The following is a 23,062-nucleotide window of genomic DNA, read 5'->3' as shown; positions in this document are numbered from 1 at the left end:
TAATAGGTAATAACAGGATGACTAATGCTCGCATTTAAAACCAATTATTAGATTCTATATAAATTAGATTTTTCATCAATACTTATTTCAATGTAAATTGAAACCATAGTCTAGCTACAACATCTAATCTGTCCAAACAACAATATTACAACAAAATCCTTAACCTCCCAACAAGGAAACCCTTCTAAAATAACTTTTGCTTGGTCAAAATAGTGTTTGGTTTAGAGGGGTTGCACTGCATATCTTTCTGTAATATTTGTCATATTACTTGTTCATGCCAAAGGCTGACTGGATGACATATAGTTTTCCCACACTCTCACCTTCACTTGCACATGTTCCTGAATACACACTCACTTAACATCATATACATATTTGTTCCATTTTTTATACTATTAGATGCCAAGTGCTAAAATGTATCACAGTAAAGACAAAAGGTTTATTAATATAAGCCAGAAACTTGGGAAAATTCATACGTTTCAACTAAAGCACTTGCCAAACACAAGTTGAAGAAATTGAAAAATGATGACTACATTTACATTATTGGTCTTTTTTTTTTTTAATTCAATGCAATGAAAGATTACAATGGCCATCAAGATATGATGTACCTGGTTTTGTGATGTAGTGACGGATTTATGCAGAGGCAAAGGTTGAGTCAGTTGGGTCATATCTACATTGGACAGCCCAGGCGTTCCATGTCCTAATGACATGCTGCATGTGGGATCCACATGCAGTAGAGCAATACTTCCACCCACACCTATACTTGAAGGTACAAGAATGTGCGACGTAGGCGTAACAAGCTGGGAAGGGGAAATGTGTGTTGCTTGGTCAGTGTTCGTATTTGCAATGGGTTCTGAACTTCCCTCGTGCACTGCATTGTTCCCAATAATTTCAGTCTTGACTAATCTAGTTCTTAAATTACGAGTCACAATTTCTGACTCTTCACCATTTACACCCTCTTCATCTTTTCGCCTACGTCGTGCTTTCATTCTAAGAGCAATATTTTGTCGCCTTACAGCACGTTGTTCTGCAGTTTCACTTGCTCTTCTTTTCCTCATTCGTTCTGCTGCCTTCATGCGACGTACAGCCTTTTGTTCATCACTTTCCGTGGCACGTCTTAATCTCATGCGGTCTGCAGCTTTCTGCCTGTCAACCAGTCGCTCTTCTGGGGACATAGAAGCACGCCGATTTCTTGCACGAATAGCCGCTTCTTGTCGTCTTCTTAACTTTTGTGAATCGTCCTCACTTGATCTTTTACGTCTCATTCGCTCTGCCTCTCTAATCCGACGTAATCTTTTCTGCTCGTCTGATTCTCCAGCTCGTTTTTCCCTCATGCGCAGAGCAATTCTAATTCGACGCTCAACTTGGGCCTCATCCGACAGCCTGGGCCGACGTCGCTTCGGGGTTTCTGGTTCTGACTGCAGGCTATTGGTTTCATCAACAGCTGCTGGCTGTAGAACAACCACTTGTCCAGGATCAGTGTCTGGTGGAACAGTATTCTTGTTCATTGCCTGGAGTGAAGCATTTACCTGTATGTTCATCATCAGCAGTTCTGTGGAGGAAAATAAGACAAAAGCACACACATTTTGATAAGCATTGCTGTACACATTGAATGAATATTAAAGTTTTTTTTATTTTGTAAATTGTGATTTCATTAGCCAACATGAATTTATAAAAGTAAAAGAGGAAATTATATACAAATTGAGATATTGTGAGGTGTGTTCAGAAAACTTGACATTATAAAAAGGATATACAAATATTGTAGGGTAAAGATGCTGGTCTTCTGCCACTTTTAATATTGATTGGTATACAAAGTGAAAACAAAAATCCTAGTGTTCAACTCTTGGTCTGTGACACTGTTTATAGGCGCCAACATCCTCATGCAAGGGAAAACTTTTCCCTTCTAATATTGTTAAAATGAATTCCCCTGAACACGGAGAAAAATAAAAATAAATTTATATGACTTACTTTGGCTGTGGTGAAGCAAGGAAATCTTGTGAAATCATGATTCACTAGCGTTTATAGAGCAATCTTCCGATGGAAGTCGCCCCCGGCCACGCACGGGGTGGGAGTTACAGCAACGATATTTTTATATATTTATTTCAATGTCTCTGATATGTTTTTCCTCTAATTCTTTGCAATAATATTATTCAGTGGCATGTCATTTGGGAAATTTATATAATAAAATGCATGGAACATCAGAATGCTCAAATATATTTGCATCACTAACATGCACCACCACATGATGTGCTTAGAATAAAACAAACTGTTTTTGCTGTCATTTCACTGTATACACACTTCATATATAACTAAATTTTCATGCACCATTAGTGTTTAGCCTACCTACCTACCTGTTGACTACCTACTGATGATTCTGAGGATCAATGTCGCTCTGGTCTGATCAACCAGGCTGTTCAATGTGGCTGCTTGCAGTCTGATTTATGAGTCACAGCCTGGTTGCTCAGGTATCCTTTGAAGGGGCTTGTCGATTTCTCTTATGAACACTGCGAGAGGTCGGCCAGTTACGCCCCAAATGTGTAGGGGAATGGTGTAGAAAAGTGTTGGGCCTTTGATGTTGATCGTGTTCTTTCTCAGAATGCTTGTTACACTTCTGCTCTTCGGTGGGGCTATTTTGTACATACTGCCATGCCTTCTGGTTTCATGTGGTTTTATTTGTGTGTGCAGATTTGGAGCCAGTCATTCTAACATAATAACTTAGAAAATATATCTCTCCTGCCTGCACTCTAGGGAATACAGATTTACAATTTTTAGGTGGTCGCAATAATTTAGATGTTTTTATTGAATGGATTCTAGCAGTCAAAGAACTTTACACGCTCTCCATGTCAGCAATTTCTCCAGCTTTGAATTGGGTTGTTAGTGTGCAACAATATTTCACTCTAGAGAGTACTTAAAAAGTATCATTGGTGTGTCATCTCTTGTTTGGAAGGTTCTTGTTATCCATCCTATCATTTTTCTTGCAGTTGTGACAGCAACTTTGTTGTGTTCTTTAAAAGTAAGGTCTCCCGACATGATTACTCCTAAATCTTTTACATTGCTTTAGTTTCAAAGGAGTGGTTTGACTTTCATTTATATGTGGTTTCTGTTTGATATTTTATTTTTTTTCATAATGCAGTAATGGAATTTATCCTCATTAAACATCAAAAGTAATGAGTAATTTATCCTCATTAAACATCATGTTATTTTCTGTGGCCCATCAAAATAATTCGTTAACATTGGATTGGAGGTTTGCTGTGTCCTCTATATTGTCTACTGTCATGAAAAACCCTAGTGTCATTTGCAGAGGATGATACAGTACCATAGTTTGTATCCTTCTCAATATCTGATATAAGGATGGGGAAAAGTACCGGAGTAAACACAGTACCTTGGGGTACTGAGCTTTTCATGGTAGATGATTCAGATTTTACTTTGCTGACTGTTAAACTCTGGATTCTGTTTGTTAGGAAGTTAAAGATCCCTCTCCCTACTTTGCCAGTAATTCCTTTTGTGTGCATTGTGTGTGCAATGACACCATGGTCACATTTGTCGAAGGCTTTTACAAAATCTGTGAATATTACATCAGCGTTTTGTTTATCTTCCATGGCATCTAAGGCCACGTCATGGTGGTCTAGCAATTGTGAGAGGAAGGAATGCCCTGTTCTGAACCCATGTTGTCCAGGTTATGTAGACACTGTGATTCCGTGTATTTTGAATGAAGTTGTAACTGCACACATTGAATATATTGTATTTTCTTTTTATTTTTAAAGATTTTACCATTTTCTCCAACTGCAAAGATGCACTTGGTTGCCAATACTGTTATTTGTATGATAAAACGTGATGAACATAGCTATGCACAAAAATATTTGTCACTAATATGTGCACAGTAATATATACTTTGAAATAAACAACCAGCGTTCAATGTAATGAAACTCCATTTTCTGGGTGAGACCCGGAGGCTCCCTGGAGCTATCACTGATATGTGATATATTAGTCTAGGACATTAATCAATGGAGTTTAGCCTACCGGGGACCACGAGCCAGAACCTGGCCCCCTCAGAGAAGCAAGGAAGCAGTGCCTTCTGGTTGGGGGTATTCCTTGTCTGCCATTGACCGGGGTTAGGCACCCAGAAAGGTAGGCATAACAAAACAAACCCCACTTGGTAAGAAAATTGCAACAGAAAACTGAACAGGGAGACAGAGCTTCCCCAACTCTCAAAGAAACAAGCATACAAGCAAACGTAACATCACTGCCACCACGCCGCTCATCTGTGCAGCCCCCACTCACCAAGAGGGGGGGGGGGGGTGAGCCACGTGCCGGCTGCTCCAACCACCCGTTCGGAGGCTGAGTATCAAAAGCAAAACGAAGCCAGCGACCGGAGGGAGGGAGGGTGCCAGGGAGCCTCTGGGGCTCACCCAGAAAAAGGCATTTCATTACATTCAACGCTGGTTTTCTGTGGAGAGCTCCTTGGGCTCCCTGGAGCTACATAAACCAAGATAAGTACAAGAGGGATTTACCCGGGGTGGCAGTTGTTACGAGCTACTAAGCTCGAAGGTGAGACAACTGGCTGCAACCTGCGACCCAAAACCACACACGAATGTTCAGAATCAGGAATGTTTACCAAGTAACGGGCAGCCAGGACACTGTTCGAACATCAAAGCAGCAAACTTACAAACATCATGGGCACGAGGATAGACCACAGGCTGGCTAGACTTAATAACCCTGTGGACAACCTGGGAAACCCAAGTCCTGGAAAAGGAAATGAGGAAAACCGGATCAATCCAAAGCATGTCCCCTGCCATGGAGGCTGAGGTGCACAGATAACGGTGAAGTGCCGCAACTGAATAAAACACATGATGCACCCCAGGCCTGACCAACCATGCATCAATGACGCAAGGGCTCCTCCAGAAAGCCGCCGTCTCATTCTTCGCCAGAAAAGAAGGAGGACGACTGCAACCAAACAAACTGACCACCAGGACCGAAAGAGCAGAAACCCCCTGAACCGGAGGAGAGCATGAAGCTCGCCAACCCGACCCCTAGAGGCCAATGCCAACAGAAACAGAGCCTTGGAAAACAATTTTGAACTGAAGGGGCCACCACAAACTGAGGAGAAAAGAGAAAAAAAAAAAAGAGAACCCAGTCCAAAGACCAGGATGGCTCAGGCAGCGCATGAGCAGGCTTGACATGAAACAAAGCACAAGAAAACTTACAGAATGAGGCAGAAGTGACATCCACCCTGTATGCAAGCTGAAGCCAGTACCATACGGTATGAGGCGACAGTATCCGGCATCAAATGACGGTCCTGAAAAAGCCAAGAAAAAAGGACAAGATAACCCGAACAGAAATAGAAGACAACCTATGAAGAGCCAGAAAATGGCAAAAAGATCGCCAGGAGACTTCATACTGTCACCGAGATGATACCCGCAAGTGGGACACCATCAATAAAGCCACCTGATCACCATGCAAGAGATAATATACCTGCATAAAAAAAAACAGACGCAAAGAGCGGAGGAGTAGACCGATCCAGCCATGTACCGGAATGGCTCGATCCGCTGAAAGAGGCGGAGCCATGGAAAACACCCCAGGTTCGTACACAGAGCAAGTAGCTTCTGAAACCATGGCTGGGCCGGCCACCAAGGGGCCACTGAGACGACTCTCCCATGGTAAGACTCCAATTGAGCCAGAACCCAAAGCAACAGCTTGGGGATGGGGCTCTGCAGTCGGAAAAGGGCACCACATATATCAGGAGATGCCGAGACCACACCAACACAAAAAGGTCCACCTCCGGGAGCCCGTACGTCTGGCAGAGCCAACCGGAGTCGACGTCGACCGCCCATTCCATGGAAAGGAGAATGAACTGAGACAGGCCGTCCGCCAGGAGGTTGGACACTTTCTGGATATGAACTGCATGGAGAGCCAAACCCCGAGAATCCAATAGATAAGTCACTCGAAGCGACCAGCCCCAAAGACCCAAGGACCAAAGAGAACCCCCAATGGTTCAGACAACGAATCACTGGAGAGCAGTCCGAATGGAGTCGGATCGTTGAACCCTGAGCAACCAGAACCCGCTGAAGCGGCAGCCAAACCGCGGCAAACTCCCACACCATGCTGTGAGCTTGATGGAAGAACGGATCCCATCATCTCTGACCGGCCTGGTGAGCACTGGTCACAAAACACCAGATGAGAGACAATGCATCCATGAACACATCAAGCGAGGGCTCAGGAAGGTGCCAAGGCACTGAACCCCGAAGAACCTGAAGAGGAAGCCGGCGATGCACCAGCCGACGCAAGACCCATGGGGCCAAACCCAGCGATCATGAAAGAGGCAGAAGGGGGTATCCCCTGAAGGACCAGAACAGATGCCGAAGCCAAACCCGACCCGGCGGGAAAACTAGCGAGGCGACATTCAGACTCCCGCACAACTGCTCGAGCAACCACCGAGTGACCTTGGACCCCCCTAGAAACAGCTGAAGGCAAGACCGCAGCCGCAGCCATGCTTTTGGAGGGAGAGACAAGGAAGCGGTCCAAGAGCCCCACACAAGGCCAAGCCAGGTCCAAACCTGGGATGGAACCAGATGGGACTTCCACCAGTGCACCAGGAACCCAAATCTGGCAAACTGGGAAGGAACCACCCCTCTGGTGAGTAGATAAACACACTGGCTGGGAGCCCACACCAACCAGCCGTCGAGGTGGGCCAACACCCGAATACCTAGCAGACGTAGATGGGCCACCACAAACTGGGTAAGACGCGGAAACGCAAGGTGCTGGAAGCCGGCCAAAGGAAAGGCAATGAAGACGAGAAGCACACCACCCCACTATGAAACGAACAAGTCCCTGAACCCCGGTTGAAGTGGGACACGCCAACATGCGTCCCGAAGGGCCAGAGACACCACCCAACAACCCAGCCCCAAAAGAAGCTGGATCTGGGTCAGAGTCATCCAAATGCCATTGGTACAGACAGAACAAAACCAGAATGAGTTGAGGATCTAAACAGTCCCCATGTGGGACTGGACAAGATGACCTGACGGAGCGAAGGGGAAGAAGCTCGCCCCGCTAGCTCTGAACCCCCCAAAGGAGGAGCCACCCAACACCACCACAAGCCGGAGGATATGACCTGAACCCCCCCACAAATCGTGAGACCAAGCATGGGCAAACAGAGCCAGCTTTCCCCCACAGCGCGAAGTCGCGAGTGTGTACAGTACACGGGCCTCGCCCGGCCTGCCTCGCCGCCCTGGGTCAAAACCCCTAGAGTTACCATCACCATGTGAGTCCCCCGATGTGAGTTTATTTGGCGATACTACATGTGATGAGTCATTTTCGGGCTTCAGTGACATAGGCTCCAATACAAGCAGTGTTGACGAACCGAGTACAATCAGCGATGGTGTTACTAGGTGGGGTTTTGTTGCCCAGCAACACCCCCAGGAAAGTGCCAGCATGTCACGCGGCCTCGACATCAGGTGTTTGTGGTAAGCCTACGCTACGTAGAAGATTATCATCTCCTGGCATACCCATACGCAGCTCTAGCACAAGACGATGGAGCAGTGTTTTTTGGGGGCCTGTGCTGGTGGTACTTGTGCTAGAGTTGGCCGTGGTGTTAACGCCAAAACCAAAAACACTGTATACTTATGTGGGAGGATTGTGAAACTTTTGTCCCACAAATTCCAACATTTGATGATACCGATGTTAGTGTGACACCCTCATTCCCCTATACTGTTGATGATATTGCTGAAATTCATTATTTAATGGCATATTTTTATCAGGAATTCATGAACCATCTCGTTGCAGAGACGAATGGATACGCTCACGTCCTCATTGACTCCGGCATTTTACCTTCCTCTCGCATGACACGCTGGAAAGACATGGCAAATGAGGAAATGTGTTTTTAGTGTTGTGCATGATCATGAAACATTCAGAAAAATACGTGACCCAGGATTATTGGAGCAAAGACAACCTTGTTCCATCCCCGTGTTCAATAGGTACATGTCACGTGATAGGTTCTTGCTACTTCTCAGATGCCTGCACTTTGAGAACAATGATAATGAAAACAGACACGGCAGACTGTAGAAGGTGTGGAAGATATTTAGTGATATGAGAGAAAAGTCCTATGACTATTTTATACCAGGACAGAATGTCATGATTGATGAATCGCTAGTCCTCTTCAATGGACGACTGGCATTCAAGCAGTACATTCCATCTAAGCGGCACCAGTTTGGAGTCAAGTTTATTGTGCAATGTGACTGTGAAACTGGTATTGTCATGGACATGATACTGTATTCAGGTACAGATGTCGACATGCCAAGTCAAGTTCCACACGGGTTCTCAGGCAGTGTCGTGAAAACACTCATGGAACCACTGCTGAACAAGGGGCATATTCTGTTCACAGTCAACTACTATACCAGCCCCTTGTTGACCAGATTCCTCCTTGACCACAACACCGGCCGGCGTATGTGGCACTGTCAAGCCCCACAGGAGGGAAATGCCAGTGTTTGGCATTGGTATTGCAGTAGGTGAGTGCCAGCTGCAAAAGTGTGAATAAATCTTATTAGTGCGCTGGAGGGACAGACGCGAGGTGAATATGTTGACAACTCTTCACACCAGTTCCATGTTGGACAGTGGCAAAGTAAACTTTGCAACACGGTTCCCAATACATAAACCTGATTGTGTCATTGACTACAATGTAAATATGTGGCTAGTTGATAAACGTGACATGATGGTTGGTGCCGTCTAGTATGTGCGAAAATCAGGGAAGTGGACAAAGAAATTCTTTTTCCACCTCACTGACGTTGCAGTGCTGAACTGTTTCAACGTGTATCTCATGAAATCTGGCAAGAGACCCCCAATATGTACATTCAGTGTTGCTCTACTGTCACAACTTTTCGTGAAGTATGGAGTGGAGGACTGTGTTGCAAAATGACGGGTGTCAGCAATAATGCCTCACGCAGTTCCTGACAGACTCAGGAGTAAAGAACACCCGCTGTACACAAGCTTGGTTATATGCCAGGCACAGGCACACGGGACAAGGGTAAACGTGCCTGCATTGTTTGCAAGAACACACAACATAGGGAACACAAGCAAAGATGCATCTACACCTGGTGCATTTAATGCAAAGTTCCCCTATGCACGGTTGACTGCTTCACTGATTTTCACACACTCGCACAGTTCTAAGTGCGTTGATAGAGGATATATATAGTGTGTGATAGTATACAGTGTGTATATAAGTTATAAATGTACATATTTGAACATGAAATGTAGAATATATAAACAATGTTTGTGGACACATTTGTGATACATGTAACACAGTGTCCTGGAAGAGTACAAATTTTCTACTGCCAGATATTGCAAACATGTTCAATATACCATTTAGTATATTTCGATATTTATATACTGTATTTAGATTAGCCAGAAAAACAATATAAATGCATTTGTAATTGTGCGGAAAAAATGAACAAAAAATATTTGTGGCAACTCGCGCTTGTTGAACCTGGTGCCTCCAGGAGTCTACGGCACAGGAGACCAGCGAGCCGTGACGTCACATGACATATTCCAAACAACATTGCACCCAAAGTACCTTTGTGAAATTTTTTCAACATATATGTGATCAGGGAAGGTATTTAAAACTTTTGGAAGAACACAAATTTTTTTGCGAACAATTTATTTTTGGCCCACCACGGGTTTGTCGTATTTTAACCCTTTAGTTGCGCAAGACATCATATAATGCATTGAGTTACTTGCGCTCAGCATGATATGATGTTTTGGAGTACCGCGCAAAATTTAAACGGCCCGCTGATACACGGGGTTCACCACACCTTCATCAGGGCTCTTGTAAACAGATGCCATTTTAAACAAAAATCGTGGGCCAAATTGTGGGGTGTAAGGGGCCTCAGTATTGAGTGAGCTACCAAGCCTGATGCACGCAGCATGAGCTCACAGCACTGCTGTTCAGCTTGTGACCACAGCATCGCTTAAAAATGCCATAATATACATGTTCTTGCTATTATTTAGCGATGATATTATTACAGAAGCCCCCTGACTGTAATAAAACTGACCAGGGTTCTGATAATAGCAGGATTGTGGTGATATTTAGCGCTGTGCTCCATGGAGGGAGGAGTAATACTGTGGGAGGGAGGGTGGTGGCGTCATCTTCTGACTGTGTGTGGCCACCTTTTATTGACTGCACTCACCATATCAGCTTAAGTGGTTCGTTATGGTGAACACAAATGTAGATACTTATATATAATGTGTGTATAGAGTGTAATAACAACAATAGGAGTAGGTTGGGAGCCGCCATTTTGGTGAGGAAGGTGCCGTCGTCTGCACCACTTATCATGTTGTTTACTGGTGACCACTATGGTCTTTGGGCACCATACCAGTTTACTTGTACAAGTATGGTGAATAAAACACATAGATACTTATATATAATGTGTGTATATAGCGTAATAACACCACAAACAGTATTGTTGTAGGAGAAATATTAGTGCGTCTGGCCTTGAGGGCGGCCGCCACCAGCTGACTGTGTGAGTAGCCACGTCTCTGTGCCTTTACTCACCATACAAGCTTAGATGTACAGTTATGGTGAACAAAACATGTAAATACTTATATATAACGTGTGTATTTAAAAGCAAAAACAGTATGGTGTGAGGAGAATGGTGGCAAGTCAGGTGAGGTGAGGGAGGGAGGGAGTGGCAGCCAGTGGCGGGCTGCCACTGCCACTCAGCACACTTCGTGGTTCGTTATGGTGAACACAAATGTAGATACTTATATATAACGTCTGTATATAGTGAATAAAAGCAAAAACAGTATTGTGGGAGGAGAGTGTGGGTGAGTCAGGTGACTTGAGAAAGAGAGGAAGTAGCAGCCTGTGGCGGGCTGCCACTGCCACTCAACATGCCAACTTAGTGGTTCGTTATAGTGAACACGAATGTAGATACTTATATATAACGTCTGTATATAGTGAATAAAAGCAAAAACAGTATGGTGGGAGGAGAATGTGGGCGAGTGAGGTGTTGAGGGAGTGAGTGGCAGCGAGTGGCTGGCTGGTGTGTGGTGGTCACTCCTCGTTACTTTTTGACTCATAATAGCAACTTAGTGGTTCGTTATCGTGAACAAAACATGCAGATACTTATACATAACCTGTGTGTACAGTGTAATAACCGACAAAGTATTTGTTCACTGTTTGATGAACATAATTGAATCAACAATATGCACACCATATTTTTGAGTACAGCAATGATTCACTCATTTTATTATATAAATATATCACACTACACACTATTAAATAATATTACAGCAAAAAAACTACGAAAAATCAATCAGAGACATTGAAATAATTAGGTAATTATCTCTTTGTGGCAACTCTGGCCTGACAGCTGGCGAGCAACAGACCGTCTGGGATGCACGCTGAATCAGCGCCTATTTTTTGCCAGACTTCCCCACCCGATAGCGGGCAATATATGCCACTTACAAATTTTTGATTATTTTTCCCATGATCAGTGAACACAAATTAACAGGTTTAGAAGAAAAAATTTTTTTGTTTTTGTTTTTTTTGTTTTTTTGGTATGCACCTGTGGGTGACACATGCTAAATAGCCAGGCGCCATTTAAGGGTTAACCACTGTGATGCACCGAGTTTAGTGTGACAGTCCCCCTGTGCACATATAATCAAGTGTTCGCAATTTTTTTTTAATCTTTGTAAAATGATAAATTCCCTTCCCTGAACACATACATGTAAAAAAACTAAAAAATTCCACATACTTTGGCTGTGGGGACGTGGAGAAGGGAGCATCACGGGCTGGTTAACCATACGTGAATCTCCCAGAGGCGGTAGCGCACGCCATTCAAGCACCGCACGTTACCACAAATATATTTTCAAATATTGGTTATATGCATTTCCAATGCGGTTTTATTAGTTTTTTTTTATCGTATATAATGCATATTTGTGTCCTTTACAATATGAATACAGTAGAACGTTCATAATATTCCATGGAACTTTGATACATATGTTAATAATATGTCCACAATAAATGTTTATTGTCGCAATATTACTAGTTAAAAATTCACTAAAATTACAATACAGTGAGTACATCCTCACTCTAACAAACCCCGCTCAATCGAATTCCCGGATGATCCGAACAAATTGAATTCGGTCAAAATGAAGAATTCATAATAAATGGTGGTGTCAGAGAAATCTGGTGGTAGGGGATGGTGTCCTTGGTTGGGGGGGGGGGAGAATGTCAGAGAAGTCTGGTAATTACCTAAGTGTAATTACCTAAGTGTAGTTACAGGATGAGAGCTACGCTCGTGGTGTCCTGTCTTCCCAGCACTCTTTGTCATATAACGCTTTGAAACTACTGACGGTCTTGGCCTCCACCACCTTCTCACTTAACTTGTTCCAACCGTCTACCACTCTATTTGCGAAGGTGAATTTTCTTATATTTCTTCGGCATCTGTGTTTAGCTAGTTTAAATCTATGACCTCTTGTTCTTGAAGTGCCAGGTCTCAGGAAATCTTCCCTGTCGATTTGATCAATTCCTGTTACTATTTTGTATGTAGTGATCATATCACCTCTTTTTCTTCTGTCTTCTAGTTTTGGCATGTTTAATGCTTCTAACCTCTCCTCGTAGCTCTTACCCTTCAGTTCTGGGAGCCACTTAGTAGCATGTCTTTGCACCTTTTCCAGTTTGTTGATGTGCTTCTTAAGATCTGGGCACCACACAACAGCTGCATATTCTAGCTTTGGCCTAACAAAAGTCATGAACAATTTCTTTAGTATATCGCCATCCATGTAATTAAATACAATTCTGAAGTTACAAAGCATCGCATAGGCTCCTTACACAATATTCTTTATGTGGTCCTCAGGTGATAGTTTTCTATCTAGAACCACCCCTAGATCTCTTTCTTTATCAGAATTCTTTAAAGATTTCTAACATAATATATAGGTTGTGTGGGGTCTATGTTCTCCTATTCCACATTCCATAACATGACATTTATTAACATTAAATTCCATTTGCCAAGTGGTGCTCCATATACTTATTTTGTCCAGGTCTTTTTGAAGGGCATGACAATCATCTAAATTTCTTATCCTTCCTATTATCTTAGCATCATCAGCAAACATGTTCATATAATTCTGTATACCAACTGGTAGATCATTTATGTAGACAATAAACATCACTGGTGCAAGAACTGAACCCTGTGGTACTCCACTTGTGACATTTCTCCATTCCGATACATTGCCTCTGATTACTGCCCTCATTTTTCTATCAGTCAGAAAATTTTTCATCCATGATAGAAGCTTACCTGTCACCCCTCCAATATTTTCCAGTTTCCAGAACAACCTCTTATGTGGAACTCTGTCGAAAGCCTTTTTTAGGTCCAGATAGATGCAGTCAACCCAACCATCTCTTTCCTGTAATATCTCTGTGGCTCGATCATAGAAACTGAGTAAATTCGATACACAGGATCTTCCAGATCGAAAACCATACTGTCTGTCTGATATTATATCATTTCTCTCCAGGTGTTCTACCCATTTAGTTTTGATTAGTTTTTCCAATACTTTCACTATTACACTTGTCAATGATTACAGGTCTATAATTGAGGGGGTCTTCCCTGCTGCCACTTTTGTAGATTGGAACTATGTTAGCCTGTTTCCACACGTCTGCTACGATTCCTGTACACAGGGATGCCTGAAAGATCAGGTGAAGTGGAATGCTGAGCTCAGATGCACATTCTCTCAGAACCCATGGTGAAACTCCATCTGGGCTAGCTGCTTTGTTCTTACCGAGCACCTTTAGCATATTTTCCACTTCATCTCTAGACACCTCTATTCGCTCTATGTTGTTCTCTGGAATTCTTATTGTGTCTGGTTCTCTGAAGATTTCATTTTGTACAAACACACTCTTTGGAACTTTTCATTTAATGTTTCACACATTTCTTTTTCATTTTCCGTGAATCTGTTTCCCATTTTCAACCTCTGGATATTATCCTTTACCTGCAATTTGTTGTTTATGAATTTGTAGAATAGGCCCGGTTCTGTTTTACATTTATCCGCTATCCCTTTTTCAAAATTTCTTTCTGCCTCTCTCCTTCCTGCTGTATAGTTATTTCTCGCATCTTTGTATCGCTGGTATGTTTGGGGGTTTGGCCTCTTCCTATACTGATTCCATTTTTGTGTCTTTTGATCTCTTGCCCTCTCACAATTATAGGTGGTAGTAGTAGTGGTGGTAGGGGGATGGTGTCCTTGGTTGGGAGGGGGGGGGATGGTGTCCTTGGTTGGGAGGGGGGGGGATGGTGTCCTTGGTTGGGAGGGGGGGGATGGTGTCCTTGGTTGGGGGGGGAGGATGTCTGAGAAGTCTGGTGGTAGGGAATGGTGTCCTTGGTTGGGGGGGGGAGGATGTTAGAGAAGTCTGGTGGTAGGGGGATGGTGTCTTTGGTGGGGAGGGGGGATGTCTGAGAAGTCTGGTGGTAGGGGATGGTGTCTTTGGTGGGGAGGGGGGGATGTCTGAGAAGTCTGGTGGTAGGGGGATGGTGTCTTTGGTGGGGAGGGGGGGGGGATGTCTGAGAAGTCTGGTGGTAGGGGATGGTGTCTTTGGTGGGGAGGGGGGGGATGTCTGAGAAGTCTGGTGGTAGGGGGATGGTGTCTTTGGTGGGGAGGGGGGGGATGTCTGAGAAGTCTGGTGGTAGGGGATGGTGTCTTTGGTGGGGAGGGGGGGGGGATGTCAGAGAAGTCTGGTGGTAGGGGATGGTGTCTTTGGTGGAGGGGGGGGATGTCAGAGAAGTCTGGTGGTAGGGGATGGTGTCCTTGGTTGGGGGGGGAGGATGTCAGAGAAGTCTGGTGGTAGGGGATGGTGTCTTTGGTGGGGAGGGGGGGGATGTCTGAGAAGTCTGGTGGTAGGGGATGGTGTCTTTGGTGGGGAGGGGGGGGATGTCTGAGAAGTCTGGTGGTAGGGGATGGTGTCTTTGGTGGGGAGCGGGGGGATGTCTGAGAAGTCTGGTGGTAGGGGGATGGTGTCTTTGGTGGGGAGGGGGGGATGTCTGAGAAGTCTGGTGGTAGGGGAATGGTGTCCTTGGTTGGGGGGGGGGGGAGGATGGTGTCCTTGGTTGGGGGGGGGGTGTCAGAGAAGTCTGGTGGTAGGGGATGGTGTCTTTGGTGGGGAGGGGGGGATGTCTGAGAAGACTGGTGGTTGGGGATGGGGTCAGTGGTGGGGGATGGGGTCAGTGGTGGGGGATAGTGTCAGAGAAGTGACTGATGATGAAGAGCTGGCAGATTATTATCGACACCTGAAGAGCACGATAGATATTATAATGAAGCCGCGCACAACGAAGAAACAAACTAAAATTCAAAAGTTAATGGTTCAGTTTCACAATAGGCCTACAGGACCAGCACCCAGCAACCCAGCACTAGCAAGGACTCCCTTCATGAGTCAGGTGCAATTTTTCCTAATGCAAATGTGTCCTGGCATAAGTAAATATAATTTTTTTTTATTGAAGAAGGTTGTTGGGGCCGGATGGATGGAACGAATTCTGCACTGGAACGAATCGGCTTTGCCCCATATAGTTCGTTCAAGTGAGGACATACTGTTTGTACAGTTTCACACACTATATACACAGTAACACACTTTATTACATACTCAGTACTTCGGAAGTGAGTGATAATTAACGAAGCATTCCATGATACACAGCGCGACTTCACTCTTGTTGCACCAGGTACAGATAGATTTTTGCTTCCTGTTTCTTCGTTCTGTGTGCTTGTAAATAATGCACTCACATACACCCTTGGCTTTAGTACCTGTAGGTGGTATGTAGCCAAGCTTGTAAAGCATAAGGTAGTCTTGAAAAGATTATAGGAAAAGATCAATTTGTAAGGTAGTCTTAAAAAGATCACTTTGTAAGGTCACTAACTGGAAAAGATTCAGTCATTCTGGAAGAGATTCAGTAAATCAGGAAGAAATTCAGCCATTCTGGAAGAGATTCAGCTATTCTTGAAAATATCTATGGAAAACATCACCATGGAAGCCCCGAACACTGTTCATCTATGCTACTTGTATCAGATGCATCGTCACTAAACCCAGAAAACGATTCATCTATGTATCATCTATAAAAATTGGAAATGGCATGGGTGGGCAAGAGCTACAACTGGATACGCTCACTATATCGTCTTCATCGGTGCTGTATCACTTGCATCCAACCCTTGTGTTAGGTCCTTATTGTGCCTAGCTTCATCAATATCATGACTCTTTATGTTCTTCAACCAATAAGGTCTGAATTTCACCGACAGTGAGCGATCTTTCAACACCGCGTCAGACAGGTGTTTGGGAGCCAGAGGCGCGTGCGCCACCCATGATTGCTCACTCAGTACTAAGCCAGCCAGTAGCCCTAGGACATTCTGGAAATTTTTTCCAAGATGGCTTCCTCTCACTGGAAGTCCCAAGAGTTTATTTCATACACAACCTACCGTACATGCATTTTGAATGGGTACGAAATATTCAAAAGGTGTTTTCTTGGCTGGCGCAGTTTCTCACCAACCGAGTTTTCTCGGTTGGTGCAGCACAGTGGTTAAGGCAGAGCAGTACAGTGGTTAAGGCTGTAACAGCTTAAGGGTTAAGGGTTAAGACCTAGAAAAAAGCCCCTAGTAATTATAGAAATTATCATTCTCCCTGTTTGTATATCTTAACCACTGTGATGCACCGAGTTTATTGTGAAATTCCCCATGTGCATGAAATCAAGTGTTTCCAAAAAATTATTTTTTCTTCGTAAAATGATAAATTCCCTTCCCTGAACATGTCTATGTAAACATAAATACCAAATTCCACTTACTTTAGTTGTGGAGACGTGGACAAGGTAAGCTGTGACGTCATCAGGGGCTGGTCGCCCGTGCGTGACATGCCCAGACACGGTCAAGCGGGCCATTCAAGCACCGGGTGTTGCCTCAAATATATTTTCAATTATTTGTTCTATATATTTCCAATACGGTTTTATTTTGTTGTTGTCGTATATGATGCATATGTATACAGTAGAACGTTCATAATGTTCCATGGAACTGTGATACATGTGTCAGTAAGGTGTCCACAATAAATGTTTATAGTCGCAACATTACTTGTTAAAAATTCACTAAAATTACAATATGTACATTTTCACACACTATTTACACAGTAACACACTGTATTACACACACATTTCAAAAAGGTGTTCAAAAGGATTCAAAAGGTGACACCCCTAGGGTCAACACTTGCAGCAGAGGAGCTCCAGCATATTTCAACAATCCTAAGTATTGTAGTACAGGTTGATGGTAGTGAGTGGTGTCCCAGAGAACATAAAGGTATAGTGCTCTTGAAAAATAGGTGAGATAACAGGAAAGTGCTAAGGGAAGTGAAAAATCGGATGAGAAAAAGTTGCCCTAGTGTTTACAGTGCAGAGAAGAACATTCAAGATGGCCACTGGCAAGGGGAAAAACAAAACAGAGCTTGATTTTGAGGGATTCAATGAAGAAAGCATTGATATTAGTAGTCTACATAACAAGTTGGTAAATTTAGATACTATAGTGAACTCTCATGTAGAAATAATTAGTAAATTGAAAGAAAGTAATGACCATTTGAATAGCAAAGTTTTATGTCTTGAGGGTTTAGTGAAAGACTTGTGCAAGGATAAGAATCAATTGGAAACAAATTGCAAAGCCATGGAAGAAGAAAATAAACTCTTAAAATAGCTTTGGAAGAAGTTAAAGTAAATTTAAACATAAATGACTACAATAGGTTAGGTAAGGAAATTCAACAGGAGAAACAGCTTTTGTCAGCACAGATGGAGGAAGTTACACAGGGAATAGAACAGTGCAAGAAAGATATGCAACTCACTTATGCACAAGTGGCCAAGGAGAAGGAAAAAATAGAAGAAGCAGTAAAGGAAGTCAAACACTGCAGCAACCAAGATAAAACAAACATTAGGCTAGAAGTGAGGAAAGAATTGGCATCTAACCCGAAGTTGGTGCAAAACACAGTTGATCGGAGTAAGTCCCTGATCATTTTCGGCTGCAAAGAAAAGGCGATAACATCTAAGTCAGAAAGAGCTGTAGAAGAAGCTAAAGTAGTAGATAAAATTGTTGGCCTCGTGGAAGGTCTTACAACCATAGAGAATGTGTGCGACTACAGGAGAATAGGCAGATATGTAAAAGGGAAAGATCGACCTTTGAGGATCACCCTAAATGGTGCCAAACTGATGGAAGAAGTACTAAGGAATGCTAGAAAATTGCAAAGTGATGAGGAAGGGAAAGTGTGGTCGTTAAGACGAGATCTTTCAAAAGAAGATAGAGAGAAGCTGAAACTGAACCTCGCCGAGGCAAAACATTTAAATGAGAGCAGGAATGAAGAAGAAATAATTTTTTTTTCTACAAAGTGATAGGAGTAGGCAAACCAGTAAAGTGGTACATAAAGGCAAACCAACAAAATCAATAGAGAAAGGGGGAGTGAAGAATAAGGAGAGGGGGAACAAGTTCCTGAAGATTGCATACACCAACATAGATGGAGTGAGATCGAAGATACTGGAGTTAAGTGATGTAATACAGCTGCAGACACCAGACATTGTTGCACTCACGGAGACAAAACTTGAAGATGTAATTTTAAATGAGGTCATATTCCCAAGGGGCTACTCAATTTGGAGACGGGACAGAAAAATTAGGAAAGGCGGTGGCGTTGCTGTGCTGGTAAAAGAACACCTAAAGGTGAATGAAATAATGACTGCCAATCCACAAGAAGTTGACATAATAGCACTAGAGATCTGCCATGAGGATGATAAACTAATGATAATAAATGCATATAGTCCACCGCCAAGCAGCACATGGTCAAAGGAGGAGCTAGATAGTAAACGTGAAGGTCTTATAACAATAATGAGAGAGATTATAGCGAGAGCGGATAACGATAGATCACGACTGTTGATAGTCGGTGACTTCAACTTGAAATCCATAGACTGGGAAGCATATGAAGCTAAAACAGAAGATTTTTGGACCTGTAAATTTGTAGACCTCATCCTGGAAACATTCTTGTATCAACATGTTAAACAAGCTACGAGGATGAGGGAAGGGGATGTTCCCTCCATGCTAGATTTGATATTTACCAGGAAGGAGGAAGAAATATTCGACATTCAGTACTTTCCTCCCTTGGGTAAAAGTGACCATGTCTTTTTGGGAATAAAGTATGCAATGCGTTATAAGCTGGAAGAAAATAAGGAGGTTGAAGCAGTTGAAAACCCAGACTTCAGGAGAGGACATTATGGAGACCTTAGACATTTTTTTAGTGAGTATAATTGGACAGACTTGATGCTAGGCAAGGAAGTGAATGAGATGTATGTCAAGTTTTGTGAAATATATGATAAAGGCACAAAAAAATTTATACCAAAACAGAGATGCAGAACTAGGAAACAGGATTGGTTCAATAGAAATTGCAAGAGGGCTAGAGACCAAAAGACACAAAAATGGAATCAATACAGGAAGAGGGCGAACCCCCAAACATACCAGCGATACAAAGATGCGAGAAACAACTACACGGCAGTGAGGAGAGAGGCAGAAAGAAATTTTGAAAAAGGGATTGCAGACAAATGTAAAACAGAACCAGGTCTATTCTATAAATTCATAAACAACAAATTGCAGGTAAAGGATAATATTCAGAGGTTGAAAATGGGAAATAGATTTACGGAAGATGAAAAGGAAATGTGTGAAACACTAAACGAAAAGTTCCAAAGTGTGTTTGTACAAAATGAAATCTTTAGGGAACCAGATACAATAAGAATTCCAGAGAACATAGAGCACATAGAGGTGACTAGAGACAAAGTGAAAAAAATGCTCAATGAGCTCGGTAAGAACAAAGCAGCTGGCCCAGATGGCGTTTCACCATGGGTTCTCAGAGAATGTGCATCTGAGCTCAGCATTCCACTTCATCTGATCTTTCAGGCATCCCTGTGTACTGGAATCGTAGCAGACGTGTGGAAACAGGCTAACATAGTTCCAATCTACAAAAGTGGCAGCAGGGAAGACCCCCTCAATTATAGACCTGTATCATTGACAAGTGTGCAGGCGATGAGTCACAATAACGTGGCTGAAGTATGTTGACCAGACCACACACTAGAAGTTGAAGGGACGACGACGTTTTGGTCCGTCCTGGACCATTCTCAAGTCGATTGTGATGAGGAGGTAGGGACAGGCAATAAATAGGCAAGAGAGAGCTGAGGAGGAAAGTCAGGTGTAGGGGATAGTAGTAATGAGAACTGCAGAAGGCCTATTGGCCCATACGAGGCAGCTCCTATTATAACCACCGAAGGAGATAGTAATAGGAATAAGAGGAGGATAGCAAGGGAGCGTAGGAGAAGACAATGAACAGAAAAAGGGAGAAGAGAGAAAGAAAAGGAAAGAGAAAGAAAGATAAATGGAAGGGGGAAAGCTTATGTTAAGTCACGTTTGTTAGAAAGATTAGAGCATTTGAGTATATACTGTGAAAGGGAAGAGTCCACAGCAACAAAGCCAGGACTCAAGTTCATGTTGGGTACATTGTGTATAAGAGCCGATTCTACAAGACGGCGTCTGTGTAGAGTAGAGGCAGGAAAGATTATTTTGGAGGAAGACCAATCAATGGGATGATTAGAATCCCTCACATGGCAGAAGAGAGCATTGTTAGTGTCTGCAGACTTAACACTTCTCTTGTGTTCTTTAACACTTTCGCCCGGGCATGACGCAGCATTGCGTCATCCGTGTACTGTCGGTAATACCGGGGATGATGCAGCATTGCGTCATCCACTTTAAATAATCGCCAAAAATCAGGTTTTTATCCGATTTTTTGGGGACTGGTTTTAAAATGTGCGCCGATGTCTTCCCATTTTTTTTGTTGAGCCTCGTGGCCCTCAGGTGGCTTGGCACATGCCGTGGGCCCATTGTTTTCGCTCCACTGTTGTGACCAATGTCGCCTCCCCTCGCATCTCAAACGTGTGAACATTTCGGCTATTTTCCGTGGCTATATTTCTTACTTCGGCTTTAGAAACTATCTACCCTTACTCCACGATGGATAGTGATCATGAACAAGGCCCTTCCAGGAAGAAAATTGCGAAAGAAAGGCTTGAAAAGGGAGGGAATTGGGAGTGTAGCTGGAAGGCGTCTGAGCGCTCACTCCCGGCTAACACGTGGCCCGTCTTCAACTCGTCGGCGGTTGGAGCGTGACCAGGTTTTATATTTTATATGCTAATGTTCCTCTAGAGAATTCTATTGTGAACCCATTGAGACCAAAATGAAAGACCTAGGACAAAAATTGAGGTGACCAGAGTGAAAATAGTGAAAACATTTTATCGCGTTTGCGCGCTCCTGGGTAACTCATTCGCACTTTCTCTGTTTGCTGCGGGTAATTAGCCGGGCTTTTGGAGTTTATATGTATTTAGTGCTGTAGAGAATTCTATTGCGAACACAATGATACCAAATTTAATCTCGTAGGACGAGAATTAAGGTGACAAAGTTGAAGAGAGTATACACTTTTTAGAATTTACGCGCGCTCCCGTGACACCCTGGGTCCCATATCACACTATTGAGGGATGGCGTGCGGGGTGAGCGAAAGTGTTAAGTCTGTCATTCAGTGTACGGCCAGTTTTGCCAAAGTATTGGAGAGGACAAGATGAACAGGAAATAGAGTAGACACCAGCAGCATTAGAAGCAGGAGGAGCAGTGTGAACTAGATTGCTACGAAGTGTGTTAGTTTGTCGAAAGGCGAGTTTAATGTCAAGAGGACGAAAGGTATTGGTAAAAGTTTTGAGTTCAGATATGAAGGGAAGGCATAGTACAGTGCTACTAGTGTTGGAAGCAGGTTTAGGATGAAAGAAATTTCGTTTAGCTTGAGAGTAGGCACAGTTGATGAAATGCAAAGGATAACCAAGGCGAGAGAATAATTTGTAGATAAAGGCAATTTCAGAATCAAGAAACTGAGGGTCGCTGATGCGTAGAGCGCGGAGGAAGAGAGAGACGAGGACACTTTTCTTAACAGAAGGAGGATGGTAGGAAAAGAAGTGAATGTACATGCCACTATGCATGGGTTTACGGTAGACTGAGAAAGAGAACCCAGACACAGAGCTGTGAACATGCACATCAAGAAAAGGAAGGAGGGAATTAGATTCCCACTCAAAGTTGAGATTCCCACTCAAAGTTGAGTGGGAACAAGTTAGGTGAGAAGGTGGTGGAGGCCAAGACCGTCAGTTGTTTCAAAGCGTTATATGACAAAGAGTGCTGGGAAGACGGGACACCACGAGCGTAGCTCTCATCCTGTAACTACACTTAGGTATTTACACTCAGTACTTCGGAAGTGAGTAATAATCAATGAAGTAGTCCATGGTACACAGGGCGACTTCACTCTCGTTGCACCAGATACAGATAGATTTTCACTTCCTGTTTCTTCATTCTGTGTGCTTGCAAATAACGCACTCACGTACACCCCTTGGCTTTAGTACCTGTAGGTGGTATGTAGCCAAGCTTGTAAAGCACAAGTAGTATTGAAAAGATTACAGGAAAAGATCAGTTTGTAAGGTAGTCATGAAAAGATCGCTTTGTCCCACGCAGGAAGAGATTCAGCCAGCCTCGAAGAGTGTCCGTTAGTCTGGAAGAGATTCAGCCAGCCTCAAAGAGTGTCCGTCAGTCAAGAAGAGTTTCAGCTATTCTTGAAAATATCTATGAAAAACACCACCATGGAAGCCGCTAACACTGTTCATCTATGCTACTTGTATCAGATGCATCATCACTGAACGCAGAAAACGATTCATCTATGTATCATCTATATAAATTGGAGATAGCATAGGTGGGCAAGGGTGGCGCTCAAAGCTACAACTGGATACGCTTGCTGTATCATCCTCATAGGTGGTGTATGACTTACATCCGACCTTTATGTTAGGTCCTAATTGCGCCTAGCTTCACCGATATTATGACCCTTATGTTCTTCAAACAATAAGGTTTGAATTTTACCGACAAAGCGTGATCTTTTAACACCGTGTCGGACAGGTGTTTGGGGGCCAGAGGCGCATGCGCCACCCATGGTTGCTCACTCAGTACTAACCCAGCCAGCAGCCCT

At 43.4% G+C, this 23,062-nt stretch overlaps 1 protein-coding gene across 4 annotated transcripts in view; it reads right to left on the bottom strand.

The window, feature by feature from the left end:
- Nucleotides 1-23,062, bottom strand: part of LOC123756092 (serine/threonine-protein kinase fray2) — a 101,318-nt gene that overhangs the window by 20,192 nt on the left and 58,064 nt on the right. For 3 of the 4 annotated variants that reach the window (XR_011230544.1, XM_069336536.1, XM_045739085.2), the window contains exon 3: nucleotides 606-1,549. Coding sequence is in view for 3 of the 4 variants with exons in the window: in XM_069336536.1 (XP_069192637.1) it covers nucleotides 606-1,549 (944 nt within the window). In the remaining variant the exon portion in view is untranslated. The remainder of the gene's footprint in view (nucleotides 1-605; nucleotides 1,550-23,062) is intronic. The other variant, XM_069336537.1, reaches the window with a different exon arrangement.

The sequence above is a fragment of the Procambarus clarkii genome, chromosome 36 (assembly GCF_040958095.1).
Source record: "Procambarus clarkii isolate CNS0578487 chromosome 36, FALCON_Pclarkii_2.0, whole genome shotgun sequence".
NCBI lineage: Eukaryota > Metazoa > Arthropoda > Malacostraca > Decapoda > Cambaridae > Procambarus > Procambarus clarkii.
Note: the sequence above shows the minus strand (reverse complement) of the source record. Positions and strands in the feature narration are given on the sequence as shown.